Source organism: Tachysurus fulvidraco, chromosome 10 (assembly GCF_022655615.1).
Source record: "Tachysurus fulvidraco isolate hzauxx_2018 chromosome 10, HZAU_PFXX_2.0, whole genome shotgun sequence".
In the NCBI taxonomy this organism is placed as follows: Eukaryota; Metazoa; Chordata; class Actinopteri; order Siluriformes; family Bagridae; genus Tachysurus; species Tachysurus fulvidraco.
Window position 1 is genome coordinate 23,346,390 of NC_062527.1, and position 15,690 is coordinate 23,362,079.

The 15,690-nt window shown below is 37.8% G+C and overlaps 1 protein-coding gene across 2 annotated transcripts; it reads left to right on the forward strand.

Annotated features, from left to right (window-relative positions):
- The first annotated feature begins 986 nt into the window (after positions 1 to 986).
- Positions 987 to 15,128, forward strand: LOC125145772. 2 transcript variants are annotated; one of them, XM_047819999.1, is made up of 6 exons: positions 987 to 1,520; positions 3,489 to 3,537; positions 13,498 to 13,571; positions 13,665 to 14,063; positions 14,511 to 14,555; positions 14,891 to 15,128. In XM_047819999.1, the coding sequence occupies exons 3-6, from the start codon at positions 13,523 to 13,525 to the stop codon at positions 15,058 to 15,060; spliced, it is 663 nt and encodes a 220-aa protein (XP_047675955.1). In that variant the 5' UTR covers positions 987 to 1,520; positions 3,489 to 3,537; positions 13,498 to 13,522; the 3' UTR covers positions 15,061 to 15,128. The 2 variants fall into 2 exon arrangements, with proteins under 2 accessions (XP_047675955.1, XP_047675954.1); XM_047819998.1 differs by lacking the exon at positions 3,489 to 3,537 and having other exon boundaries at positions 990 to 1,520.
- Positions 15,129 to 15,690: the final 562 nt, after the last annotated feature.

A 15,690-nucleotide genomic window follows, 5' to 3' on the forward strand; every position in this document is an offset into this window, starting at 1 on the left:
CTTTGCTTTTATCATTATTATTGTAGTCATTTTATCTAGTCTATGACACTGCAAGGCAAGTTTATTTATACTGTAGCACATTTCATACACAATGGTAATTCAAATGCTTTACATAAAGAAAGTAAAACTATCATAAAAATAATCACAACAATAAAAACAAGGAATTAAAAAAGGTTTAAAATTGTATTTAAAATTAATTAAGACACTTAAAAAGAAATTGATTATACAAAAAATACAGTGAGGTCAGTTCGGACGTAGCACAGTGCTCATTAGTAAATGTACAGCTAAACAATATGCTAATTGTGGCCGTTAATGTTAAGTTAACATTATGCCAAGTCGTCCTAAATAAAACAATGCATGGGAAACGGCTTTGGGGTGTTAGTTACAGTGCACTGTGTAACAAGCAAGTAAACAAACTAATTTTAACTAGATAAGTCATATTTTAATCACTAATATAGCAGATTCATGGAAAAAACATCGGTAATCAGCATTTTTGCCGCAACTAATTTATGAATGAGTCTGCATCAACTACATTAAAGAGAATCGCTTTATTTAAGGTGAATAAAATCCCCGACTTAATGGAGTTTATCATTAATTGAGCCGCAGCCACACACCTGACTCGTGTGTGTATAGGTGAGATGTACTGGGAAAGGAGGCAGTGGGTCAAACCACTGTGAGGAAGGGGGGGAGGGGAGGGCCAAACCACTGTGAGGAAGGGGAGGGGAGGGTCAAACCACTGTGAGGAAGGGGAGGGGAGGGCCAAACCACTGTGAGGAAGGGGAGGGGGGAACTCAACTGTTTCTAAATGCATTTTTTGCGGGTTTTTTCTACTTAGACAATTATTTAGGTATACATACATATATTTTTCCTAATAGAGAGTGCGATATTTTTTTAAGTAAATTTTTTTTGGGGGGGACAATCCTCGGCGGGGGGGGGGGGGGGGGGCATGTCCCCCCCGTCCCCCCCCCCGGGATTTACGCCCATGCTTCCTGTCATCACCGACGGCAGTTTCGGGAACCGATTGTGTTAGAGGAAGTACAACCAAGCTTAGTGGTTATCTGTTCTGATTCCTACGCAGCATTATCGAGTATTACAAGTGGACTAAAATCATCAAGACAAGGCATTATATATGAGATACTTGCAAGTTTATTAAGAATCAGCAAAGTAAGCTTGATAACATTTTTGTGGGTTCCTGCTCATGTGGAGTGGAGGCAAATGAAGTGGTAGATAAACTAGCCAAGGAAGCTCTTAAACACTCGGAAATAGATATCCACGTGTCTCTAAGCAAAAATGAAGTTAAAGGGAAAATTTAAAGAATTCATAAATAAGAAAAGAGTTTGTAAAGTTACAGAAGACGAACTATCATAAAGTTTATTGAGTGTACAAACGTCGCGGAACGGTTTACAACGCCAATAGTCATATACAGTGAGTGCGAGACGGAGAAACTGTGATGAGAGACCAGAAGCCGCGGTAAAGATCGACTTCTGCAGAAAAATGGATTGTGCTTATGAAAATTAATTGTAAGTATCCTTTTTAAAATGCATATTAACAAAGCTATTGAACACGGAAGTTGTATTATTATTATTATTATTATTATTATTATTATTATTATTATTATTAACAAAAAGCATCAACATTACAAAACTCTCGTTGGGGAACAGGATATACATGTGTATATACAATACAAATGTTACTGTACAAAAAGAATTTCTTAAAGAACAAAGTAAAAAAAAAAAACAAATACACGAGTCAAAAAAGGCTAAAGAAAGTAGAAAACAAATAGAACAGTACATAAGGAGAGACTCATCACAATAGTAGTTTCCTAGATATGTCACTATACATTTTCCTTGCAATTTTAGTAGATTTGATCTTTTTCAGTGAGGAAAAAAAACAGTTTAAAGTCATTCATAAACCAAACAAAAGAAGGCTTAGAACACCTTCACTTACTGCAATGAATATGATATTTACCCATCATAATAATCATATTGAGTAAATCAGTTACTGATGAATCTATATTGTCCATATAAAAGAGTATGTGTGACTGGTTGAAAGTAGGGATTTTATCCATCTTAAGTGACAGCATTGTGTATCTCAGACCAGAAGCTGTTAGATACGGGGCAAAAAAAGAACGTGTGTTCCAGAGTCTTTAATTTTGGGGAAATGGGCCATTTAATGAAATTAAAATGTAATTTTCTATGGACAATGTATCCATGTTCGGAATCTGTACACACAATCCTCTTTTGTAACCAACGAACAATATAGATTTCAAAGTATCACTAATAAATTTATTATTACATTTATTGTGAAATAAAGTGCAATCATTAGGGCCCGAGCACCGACTGGCGCGAAGCCCTATTGTTTTGGCTCGGGTTTATTATTTTCTATATTTCTATTTCTCTATCTAAACTTTGAGCTCCGCCCAACAGGAAGTCGGCCATTTTGGATTGTTTTATAAGTGCATGCGGTGAACTTTTAAATGCTCCTCCTAGGGAATTCATGCGATTGACATCAAACGTAAAAGGTGGATTTTTTTCACAGTTGCATGCAATGAACTTTTAAATGCTCCTCCTAGGGGATTCATGCGATTGAATCTAATGTGAAATTGCGAACGGATTTTTGATATCTCAAACACTGTTGCCATGGCATTGTGTTTACTTTTATTTCAGGCATATTTAAGGATTTTGGCGTGCTTATACTAACTTGAAATTTGACACATACATCACATTTGTCGGCTGTTAAGTGTGGACAAAATGGTCAAAGGTGTGTCCCTTAAGTGGCTCACTAGTGCCCCCGTTTGTCTAAAATGTGGGGTTTCATTTACCTACAGTCCCCAAATGGGTCAGTAATAACGTAAAATAGTCCACTGATATTTCCCAAGTTCATACACTTGCCCACCGTGCATTGTTTTCTGGGAGGCACCATATAGCGATTAAAAAAACATGCGAGGGCCCGCCATCGCTGCTTGCAGCTATATTTAATAACTAAATTTGGTAGTGTTGGTAAGGGTCTTGTACTTGCATTTAACAATGTGTTTTGAATTAACTGTAATAACGGTGCAGGTATTGCTTTACAGATCATTTTCTATATGTACAGTTCAAATTATGTTTGTCTAGTAAGGCTTTATATTCCAATATATTCCAATTTTCCAATATTGGAGAACTTGTTTGTGGAATTTTGACAACATAACAGGAATTTTGGTCACCTCAAAATCACAATGCAAAAGAAAATCAAGCCCTCCTACTTGTTTAAATAGATTTCTAGTTATGTGAAACCACATAGAATCTGGTTGTGATAGATATGTTTTCAACCATTTTTGCAACTTTCAAGCTTTATTATAAATGGTTGTAGATTCACAATGTGATTTTTCCATTTATATATAACGCAAACCAAAATTAAGGTTACCGTAATTTACAAGGCCTGTAATCAAATCTGGGGGTTAATTGCACCGGTGCACAATTCTTATTTAGACCCACATCATGTTTTCTCAGAGTTCCTTAAGGACTACGTTTTAATCAGGATCATCTACAGAAATATGTGGTAAGTGCCACATTGCTTTTAGCACATCTGTGTTTGCTTCTAGTGTTATCTCAAATGTTCTGTCAGCCAAGGCTATACAGCTCAAAGACATTTAGTTTATTCACTGTACAACACCGTGGTATCTGAACTGGGTTTCCAATCACCACTTGTCATACATTTTAGTGTCCACTTTTCTAAATCTTCCCACTTCTTTTTTTTTTTCTTCATCTTTTGATAGAGACTCATAAATTTTCCATAGTGAATAGGTGTGTCTTCTCTGGCCCTACATGTATTTTACAAAGACTCACTTCTACAGAACATCTGTAATTATCCCAATACATATTCTTCAACAATAACACCTTCTTGTTTATAATGTGCGTATGTGCATATTCCCTTATGTGTGTGTGAGCTGTGCGGTGCAGATCATGTGTGTTCATGTACTCTGTGTGTGTAGTGTTAGTAACAGCACCTTATCTATGAGAGCTTGATTCACTGAATTCACAGAAGAGGTGCTGAGTTTCCACTCATACACCTACAACAGAGGTCTGGGGTCCCACTTAATGCCTTGAAATTCACCTGTTTGACCTGTACACACTTTCAATCCATTTGGGGTGCTAATTAGGTTTATTCACAATTTGCAAATCAAATCCCTGGCCATATAATTAACCGAGCAGCATTCAGATAGCAGAATAGAAAATGTGAATGACTGCACAACACACCTTAAGGGTGCTGTAAATTTTTCTTTCACAATCATCCCAGGCGCTCCAACTGAATTCAGGGATCTACCACTCATTTTTGGCATCTCCCTCAATTCATGTAATTTGATCAGAGTTTCCTGCACCAGAATCTACTAAAAACACAATGTCTGTCCCTTCTACATTTAATGTGTGTATTGGCATGTGCTTATAGGCATCTAAACTGTACTTTCATATGTGCCTTGTGGAGTATGTTTCTTCTCAAGAAAATCAATTGCATTCAAAATTTTAGTTAGAATCAGAAGTTAGCTGAAGCGTTTCTTCATTGCAAAGCATCAAAGATTTTGACTTGCCCGTCCCTTCAGGACTGCCCCCCTCAACCCCGACCTGAGATGCTGATTGTCATGCAGTTTCCTCGTCGTGTTTCTTAGGACATTCCCTTTCCCAGTGATCTTGTCCTCCACAAATAAAACACCCACTGTCTCCCGTTCTCTCTCTTTGGCCTCTGCCTCTTCCTCGATATCTCCCTCTTCCTCGATGTGTTCGAGACCCCGCCATGGCTTGCATCATTGTCAGCTGTGCGTTTGTGCTTCTTTCTTCTTTTCCTCTTCCTGCTTGTGTTGTGCAAGCAGTTTCTCCGCATGCAAAGCATGTCGTTCGATGAGGCTCAGTTTTCCAGTGTCCCACGTGATGCATAGGTTTTTCACCTTGTCAGATATTTCTGGAATCAGTCCATTCATGAAGCTGTTTCTCAAGTGTGCCTCGTATGTTGTCACTGCACCCTTACTCATATCCTGTTGGGGGAATGAGGCTGCTGTGCGCGTTGTGTACGTCAGTGAGGCGATGGAGATATTGTGCAACGTTATCGCCGTCTTCCTGTTTACACAGGGCAATCTTTTGTCACATCTGTCTTCACTGGAAAAGCATCACAAAAAAGGCTTATGCTTCATGTATTTCCATTATGAAGTTAGAGTACCTGGCATTTCTCCCGTTCTCATGATCTGGATGTCTCATGCGCAGATTTTCATCCGGCCTTTCATACTTAATCCACGTTATGTCAGCTACTTTACTAGTTTTCTTCCCAGCAGTCGCCTCAGTTCAAGTAAGGTACACAGCAAACCTTTCCCCCCTGACTTCTCTCGGGTCAGGGAGGTGCTCATGAGGTCCTTTAGTGCCCAGGGACGGTGTACTAGCATGGGGTCTCCGTTTACCCTGTTCGGCTTCTTATCTTTTTCAATTTAGAGTAGATAATATTTCAGTGAGTGTTTCAGGCTAACACTGCTTCCATCAGGGAAGACGCACTGCGTCACTCATCACATTAGTTGTGATACAGAATCAGGACCATAATTAGTTCTCATATAATTCATATTAGGTCCAGTGACACACACTGTGTACTGAGCTTGCTCTTAGATTTAATGTTGCCCATGACTATCTTAGTTTAATGTTGACAGTCTCTGTGCCTGTACTCTGTGCGGTGTGTGTGTGTGTGTACTTTATCTTTTGTTTTGGCCTTTTCTCTTTCCCCCTAACCTGCTTTGCTCTCCGGAGAGTCTACGCCGAGCTCGTCAGCTCTTATTGGCAGGTTTTCTGAAAACCTTGCAAACAAGACACCTTAAGCACCTAATCACAGATTAGTGCCGTGCTTTACTTTTTATTTCTAGGCCATGCACTAGGTGCCTATCCAGGTCCCTGACCTGTCGACAGATCCAGGTCTAAATCCTGTCTTTACAGCCCTTTTCACACAGAGACAACCAACAATATATATTTACTATTCAACACTAATAAATTTAACTAGGGTTCTCTGGAAAAACCCTTACATTACAATTAAAATAAAATAAATTCTCTGACCTTCCACGTGTCCAATTACTTTTGATTCCAGTGTTGAGGTGGCTCACGGTGAACTCCCGAGTCCTCTCACGCTCATGGCCAATTTTGCGGTTCGAGGTGAAGTTAACAGCCTTCAAGGCGCCTGCAGTTTGCCTCCTCAGGAGTTCCCATAGCCGATCCCCAAGCGCGGAATCCTGCCGACTATGCCAGCCTTGAGGTTTGAGAGAATTAAAGCATAAAATATCACACTGGTAGGCATGGGCAAGAGTAAAAAAGGTTTCACATATTTTATTGTGTTCAGCTGCGCAGCAGGACCCAACACTCCACATGTAACATGAGAGAGGAAGGGTATAGAGTTATAGATAACATCAGGATTTTATAGACAGAATTCAAACAAAGAAGACATGTAAAAGGAAAAACATAATCAACCATTGGCTTAGAAGACTGCTCATCTTCTGACCAAGCTAATCTGTACCTACCAAGGTCCCACGGGAACGATCTGCTGGAAGCTGCTTTGTGAAAACAACTGCAATCTCTAGTCACAACTGCCAGCCATGGGAAATACAGAAGCATAGAAGGACAGGTTTTTATGAAGATCTCTAAAGTGAAAATTTCCACTACATCTCCTAATAGCATTTTTAGATTAAACTATTCCTAAATATTTCACTTGATGATGGTCTGTTGATGAGTGAATGGGAAGTAGCTCACATTTTTCAATATTGAGGGTTAATCCTGAAGCTTTAGAAAAAATCGAGACTGAATCTAGGGCAACATCAACTTGTGTCGTCTGCAAATTGACTAATTTTAAATTCCTTGTCAACTATTGAGATCCCATGCAAATTGGGGTTATGATTAATGAGAAATGTAAGTGATTGAGTAGCTAGAATAAACAGTTTGGGAGAAATCAGGCATCCCTGCCTAATACCGCGGAGCACTTCAAACCTAGGAGTTATACTAGAATTCAGGGATACAGAACTATAAGTCAGTATAAAACATCTTAATTATTTTACAAAAATTACTCCCAAAACCTAAAAAATCTAAGATTTCAAATAAAAATGTATGTTCAACAGTATCAAATGCCTTGTAAAAGTCAAGAAATAAAAGCATCAGTATTAATGAAGTCTTGATAATCAAGCATGTCTAGTAATAACGTGGTATGTTTATGTATATTTCTACTCTTTATGAAGGCTGATTGACAGTTCGTCAATAATATGTGATAATCCCATATTCAGACGATTAGCATAGACAAGTGCTATTAATTTAATTGTTCTCCAATTATCCAATAAAAGATTCTTTGTTAGGTTTGGGAATTAGAGTGATGAGACCATGTTTCATTGTGGGAGAAAGACTACCTTTTGAAATACAATCTAAATAGGCATTATAAAGCATTTCCCTGATATCACGCCAAAAGAAAGACAGAAACTCCACGGATAGCCCATCTATTCCAGGTGACTTCCATCTAAATCTAGCTCCTCAATTCTCAGCTCATCTTCCAAAAGTTGTTTAAAATTATCATCCATTGTCATTTTAAACCTCTGGATCTTATCTAAGAAAAAACAACAATCTTCTTTGGAAAAAAAGGGATTTATATAAGTTACTATAGAAAGCTTTAATATTAATTACCAACAATAATGCCATTGATATTTAACTTCTGATTTTTTTCTTCGTCTGTCTTTGTTTTTCCAGACTAAAAAAGTAAGATGTGTTTTTCGAACGAATAAATGCTCCCTTAGCCTTTTCCAGATATATATTAAGATGGGACTGTAAACTGTTTAATTCAGTCTGTTCTAGCCTAGTTAAATCATTTTTACAGCATAGAGTATTGATGCGACTAATAATGTCCCTTTGTTTTATCTTTTTTAGTGTTGATGATTGCTTACTTATTCTGATAGCTTTTTGTTTAACTTTGAATTTAAACCATTCCCATTTACTCAGAAAAGACATGTCCAATTCATCTACGTCTTTAACCAGTTGTTTAACTACATTACAAAACTCAGTATTTTCCAGTATATTATTGTTAAATTTCCATATGGAATTTATATTATTCTCCCTTCCATCTGAAGAAAGTGTTAAGGATATTACACAATGATCAGTTAGGGGTGATGCAGAAATATCACATCTATTAACCTCATTAATGAGAATCTTGAGCATTGTCCATTATTAGAGGAGTTGAACCAGGTAAATTGTTTTCTGGTAGGGTTTTTCATTCTCCAATAGTCTATTAGATTGGCCTTTGTGATCAAGTCAAGAATTATGCCATCATGTGTGTTGTAACGTCGCCTTGACAGTAAGCGGTTTAACCAAACATCAGGGGCTAGGTTGAAGTCTCCTCCAATTACTACTCTATCTGTTGAAAAACGATTTTTGTTCTGTGCTCTCTTGTTATAGCCATACACACAATAAAATGTAGTTTATACCGTTAATTTCTATCACAACCATTAACCAATAGCCGGTAGAGTCAATTTTATGGTCAATAATTTTCCCAGGAAATCTATTAAATAAAATCATTACTCCAGCAGAGTATGCCGTACCATGACTGAAAAGGATGGAGTCGCCCCATTGCAATTTCCAAAATTTTGTATCAGCCTCAGCTGAGCGAGTTTCTTGTAAAAATACACAATTAGCCTTTTGGTCTTTACAGAAAAGAAAAATAGCCTTACATTTTGCATTATCTTTCATCCCCCTAGTATTTAAAGAAATAAAGGACAAAATTTTTAAGTAATAAATATATGCAACCTACAAACAATGGCAATATAAAGATGCACAGGAATGAGTATTTAGTACTTAAACAGTATGTTTTATGTAACTAACCCTCTAAAACTATAAAGTAAGAGAGAAAACTATGGACCAAACAACTATTATAGCAAAGTTCTATTTAAATATGAATCTAGATCACCTACTTTGTTATAATATGCTTAATTTTACGGAAAATATCAAGAGGTGACCAGTTTCAATACTATGTTATGAACAGGTAAACAAGGTGAACATTCAGTATCTGCCATAAACTGGCATGCAAAAATAAGGAATCAACAATGTAACAAACAATGTAACTTAAACCATGCTCCAATCAAAAAAAAAACCCCAAAAAACCACAATTATTTAACCTCAAATGTTCAGTGATACATTAGCACACAAAGCACAAGTAGTGTTATTACTTATATATCAGAGCATTAACGTCCAACAGACAGTAAAATTAAAGTTTCATTGAAGAAAGTGATTGTAGGCAGAATTTCTGACAGCCATTCAAACAAACAATATCAAAAGGACATGTTCAGTTTGGGTCCACTCTCCTGTTATCGATTAAAGCGTATCCTTTCAAGAATGCCCGTTTACCTGTTTTTCTGGCTTCTTGAACCAGTTGCTACAGTCTCGCACGCGCCTTTCGAGAAGTCTTCTTTAAAGTGTATGTGCATGTCTTTACACACTCTCGCATCCTTCGACTTCTTCCAAACATCATCCCGCACCGTTCTCATCCCATTGTATGATGATTGCTCTTGGTGTGTTATTTGAGGTAGCGGTGTCACGTCTCCTCCCCAGCCAGTGAACGGTGTCCACGGTGTCGCGCAACTGCTCAACAGACATTGGAACAATTCTTGTCAGAATCCCTATGAAAGTTCTCTCGTGTCTTCCTCGCCATCCTTTTCAGTGAGGCCAATTATCCTCAACATATGTTTCTTTCAACAAACTGTTTTCTTTCAGAATGTCTTCTATTTTTTTTCTGAAGCACTGCTCATCCATTTTTTTGTTTAGAACTTGCACGGCTTGTAGAATTGTGGCGCCAGCACTCACGTCCTCGCTTTCCCGACGGTTTTTCAGTTTCTTTGGATTCGGTTGTTTAATTGGCGTGTGTTCTTTAAGTTTGCCTTCTTTGGATGAGTGCTGCTCTACTTCCTTTTCTTCTTCGATGTCAGAAGCATCACATGCCTCTTGGAGAGCAGCCCTGCTGTATTTGTGGTCGGACATGATTCCACAAAACAAAGAAAAAACCCCGGAATGATGTAGTATCTTACTTTTGTCACTTAACTTTGATCCTAATTAAAATAGCTGTTTAATAGAGGGGTGTCACACTTGTTTATCGTATTTCTAGAACAAAAAAAAAACCGGAACCTGCAAAAAAGCTGCCACTCACCCCGCCATTTTGAAAAACCCCCGAACACGGAAGTAGACTGCGTGGGGTTTCTGCTGCTACCTTGTTTACATCGTCGGATGGGTGATTCGCACAGTGATAGTTTGTGGATAAACGTCAGGGAAAATTGTATTGATTATCATGTTTTTTCAAGTGGGTGCTTTGTTCTGGAGTTTCACTGTTCCATTGGATTCGGTGAGGACTATAAAGTTTACACACATTCAACAAGCGTACCGAGACCTCCTTGAAGAGCTGGTCTCGGTACGCTTTCAAACAAACTGGTACGGTTCGTTTGTGGTGAGAACACAGGATCCAAGATCGAATAGACCTAACTGCAAAAAGTATTGCGCATTTTGGACTAAACCATCTGCTGTAGTGGGCCGTTGGCAATATTTTCGGAAGATGAGCATGTCACAGTTTCGCAAAAGTAATGCTCGCCGCCTCCTGACGTGTCTTGCGATGCGTCTTCGCCATCTGCAGTGCATTAAAACGATATTTTCAAGCCGCATCCGAGCTTCATTCTGAAAATTAAGACTTTGCATAGAGTGCTGTATACAAGCGATGTAGTAGATTACAGCTACCAACATAATTGCAGCGTGCAGTCGTCTCTCCGTGGTGTACTGTATGCTGTATTTTCCTCTTTTTGTTTACTTCCGGAGTTTCGTTGAAATTTTCCGCACGTTTATTCTGACCAATCGAGAAGCGGTTTAGGAAATACGCTCAAAGACATGTGGCCAATGAGTGATGTGGATGTTATCACATGACCGCATTTTCGTTCGTTTCAACTGGTGCGGAACAGAACGATCAGTGTGGTGTGAAAAGGAACCAAAACTGCTAAAAAGCTACAATGGGACATTTATTTGCTTTTGGTCCGGACCAAATGAACCGAACTATAGATGTGAAAGCACCCTTAAACTATACACAGCTCCAGTGACTTCAGAACAAAACAACCACAATACGTCGGGCTTTTGAGTTCAAAAGTCTCACCACTTCAGACACAACCACACTCCGTCTGGCCTCGAGTTCAACTACAGTAACACTCACAACTCAAACAATAACACACAACTACAACAACACTTACAAACAGTTTAAAATGTAACACTGTCGCTGTACGTTGGACAAAACCACACTGTCTGTTTTTTTGTTATATTTTAAAACGATCTTCTCGGCCCCAGTATTTTGGACTTAAAACGTAAGTTTAAAATACACAGTACACTGACCAACAGCTTTTTGCCTAGAGCTGTAACCTTACTTACACCTTACTCCCAGTGACCACCCACCCCTGTATATTATGTCTATAGCACCTGTATATTTGTCTATATAATATATTACACTGTGTATATTTCATGTCTCTAGCACCTAATAGCACCAAACCTGTATATCTTTTATATCCACCATGGGTGCCGCTAGCAATTTTCGACCCTATGGCCGAAAATGAGACTGGGAACCTACCACACCCATTTCACACCAAACATACAAGCCAGCCTAGCTATCCAAATTATTTGTCTACAATTTAATAATACTGACCTATAACCTTTGCTATTGCTTTTGACCACTAGGTATCAGTATAGCACTGTAATGTTCTTGTTGTTGTTTTTGTTGTTAATACAATAGAACTGTAGTTTTGTGTAACTATTTGTGCATTTTCTATTTTGTATTTATTTCCCACCTCACAAAAAAAAATCATTCTCAGAATTTATTATTGCTTTAACTCATGTTAACATTTCCATTTAAAAAATTATAGAAATTTTGAATTTTATAATTATAAGTTGTTTTTTTTTAAATGCACCGAAATATCTCCTGGTACAAAGCTATTGCCAGATCCATGGACGTTCAAGAACAATTATGTTAAACTTTTAAATTAAAACCAATTGTTCTTTTATTGTGTGCACAAATTACTTTGAACTGAATGGAGTAGGTTTTGATCATCTTCCAATTTGAAATGTTTAAATGATATGATTAAATAGTGCCCTGGTGCAATACACCCCAAGGTTAATTAGAAAGGGTTCATCAGCCATAAAAGTCTAAATCACCCAAAAATCTGGATGAATGGATTCCTCTATTATTGTCTGTTATTTGCTTTAACCCAGCTGAAGTCAGTCTTTGGTCACTCTGTTCTTGGTCCTTGAATATTTTACAGGATGATTTTATCTAACCAGTTCAGAATGTCCTGGATTATACCCACATAGAGCTTGTGAGTCAGTCATAGTCCTGTATGAAGCTTGCATTGATAAAATGTCTATAGTGTGTGAAGGTTTTACAGGGTTTTTCCTGGGTCAAAATTAGTCTTCGGTGGTGGCTGACCCACTTGGTCATCCACACACAGCAAAGAGTACCCTAGTACTCACATGATCCGGAAGCCCAATATTGACAATGAATTTTAAATTTAAAATAATACAAAAACAGTTTGATTTCTTTTTTCCTTTCTTTTTTCTTTTTTTTTTCCACGACTGGCTTTCATAGTTTTGAAAGATAAAATCCTTTTTTGATAGAACCTGTTAGTTATTTTAGTATAATCATATCAATTAAAAAGTTGCATTAAAAACATAGCATTAAAAAGTGTAATAGTGTAATTTTTTACCATATAAAATTTATTAAAATTAGCAGCTAACTAGCAACAACTTGCTTTGTGCTTTGATCTAGTTTCATCTCACTCCTGTCTAATTAAACTAAATGGTTTTATAGGTAATTTACTACACATTGTCAAAGGCTTATACATAATGTGGGTTATTAAGGCTAAATTTTACTAAACACTCTTGCTAAATGGGGTAAACACACTTACTTTCTCAGTTCAGATGTGTATGTTCTTCTGAGAAGTAGAATGGAAGTGAGAACTTGTTATACGCCGATTCAAACACTGACGGGCAGACAAATTGCTTTATCCATTCATTATAATGAATCGTGCTCGTTTTCTCCATCAGTCCTAATAGCCTGCTTCGGTCACAAAAACCAATTAATCAAATACAGCTTTTGCGGGACAAAAAATCGTTTTGGTGGCCACCAAAAAATTTTCAATGTAGGAAAAACCCTGTTTTATTTATTGTTTTAGGATGTGTGTGTTAAGATGAATGTGTTAAGATGAATGTGTTGATTGAAGCTGAACGTGTTGTAGCTGAACGTGTTTCTGTGACATGATTCTCCTCATGACTATTTATTTCATGCTGCTGAAGTTGATGGTGATTTACAGCGTTATACTGTATAAAACATTATACTGTATGATTAGATAACATTTAAAATGGAACTGAAATTATTCACAGATTTAAATAAGTCTATTAACTAAGAAGTCTAATATCTAGATATATTAGTTTGACACCTGACATTTGTTTGTTGTAGAACATCTGCAGACATTGAGGGCATCATGACCTGCTTTTCTGAACTGGGTATTCTGTGCATCACTACTTTTTTGAGTAAGTAACTTTTATTTTTTATAAAACAGACAAAACATAATGTTCTTAAGTTTCCTGTCTGGATTTATCTAGACTTTAAATTTCCCATCTCAGGTCTCCTGTCTGCAGCTGATATCCCTGTGTCTGGTCATGTGGGTTCTACAGCTGTCCTGCCGTGTGAACTGCAGACTGTAGACACTGAAACACCGTATATTAGGTGGACCATCGATACTGAGACTGTGTTTGAGCGACGGGGTAAGGAGACATATGAGGGTGAGGGATATGAGGGCCGTGTGGACGTTCCTGAGGAAGAGCTGAGGAAAGGGAACTGTTCCTTGGTGTTAAAACACCTGAAACTTACTGATACAGCTGACTACATGAGCTACGAGATGAGAGGCACTAGGAGATCTAACAGGTTAAAGAGATCTAACGGGTTAAAGAGATCTAACAGGTTAAAGAGATCTGAAACACCAAAAATAAAGCTGATCAGCTGTGTTCATCTCTCAGTCAATGGTGAGTGAGTTATTGTCAGTAGAACACACACTGATCATTACACACATCAGAAAACAAAGGAATGACTGGAAAATCTCACTATAACAAAAAATTTACTCTATCTAACTTTAAATCACAATCATTTTCATTACACAAACATTTATTTCCCTCAGCTGCAGGAACTGAAATGATTTTCTTGCTCATTTGTAGTTTATTTACCTTTTAATACAATTTCAGTGCTTTTAATTAAACACCATATTCATTTGGTTATTCTTAATTAACTTACAGATATACTGTGTGGGATAATTAAGTCTGTTCAAATCAGTAATGGAGTAATAGTTAAAACTGGGAATTATATCAGAGACTTTGACTTACACATAACACACGCTGTAAATCTGTGAAGTAAGAAGTGCTCATACAGAGGATTTCTAAATGTACCAAGATATTAATAATGTTTATTTCTTTTAGAGCTCCCTCCTAAAGAAGACAGAAGTATTACTCCAGTTCCTTCAGGTGAGTCACTGCCAGCATTGTGTGTTAATCAGCTGTAAATCAGTTTTATTTTCTTCCCTAATAAACAATTGAGTTATTTAGAATGAGGTGTAAGTAGCACTGTTATTTTTATGACATCTGGCACAGGCCTTCATCCAGAGTGTATATAAAAGTGCAGGGTCAGCTGTGATACAGTAATACAAGCAGATGCAGCTTCTCAGTGCTGGGGTTTACTACAAGCTACCAAAATATCTTAGCAGTAAATCAACAAATCACTGGAATTGTACATGAATTGTGTGTGTGTGTGTGTGTGTGTGTGTGTGTGTGTGTGTGTGTGTGTGTGTTTCTCTCTCCAGCTGATACAGGAATGAAGTGTCCTCACCTACTGGTCATGGTCTTGTCCTTCATCTGTTTACTCATCCAGAATGCAGCATTTCAGATGTTCTACAGCAGGGGGTGTCAAAGGGGTGGCCCGCGAGATCATATCAAATGTGCATTACAGCTGGCTAGCCACATGCTCCGCTAATACTACAAATCCCAGAATGCCTTGCCACTGTATTGACGCGTAGTCACGAACAGCAAGCACCCCTCATTCTCTGTTGACAGTCGTTAAATGCAGGGTCTCCCGATTTTTGAGAAATGCATCAGAAAACTGAGTCAGGCCGATAATAATCAAAAATCAATACAAACGTTGTAGCCAATGAGCAGAAAGGGGCGGGGCTTGTCAATATGGGCAGAGAGAGTGTTCAGTGCGCATGTGTGACATTAGCAGAAAGTGGTTTTAACATTGACATGGAGGATAAAAACAAAGAAAGAAAGAGAAGAAAGACTTACGATAAGGCAAGAAGTAGGACGCGTTAACCCTCTGGGGTCGACAGGCGCGCCGGCGCGTTTTTGGCGCTTTTTTCCTCTTCAACGTGAAATCCACTTAAAATACTCCGTCTTTCATAATCATACACACACATCTAATACATCAATCGAAACTGTGAAGTGTCTACTTTTATTTGACTGCCTTCATAATAACAACAAAATGCTGTGCTTTTGGCAAATAAAGAAAATAACCAGGGTGTGCATTCAGACATCTCTGTCTCCTTGACCATCTTCCTGAAACATGTTACAAACATGAACTGATAACTCTGCCAATACTTATACACGA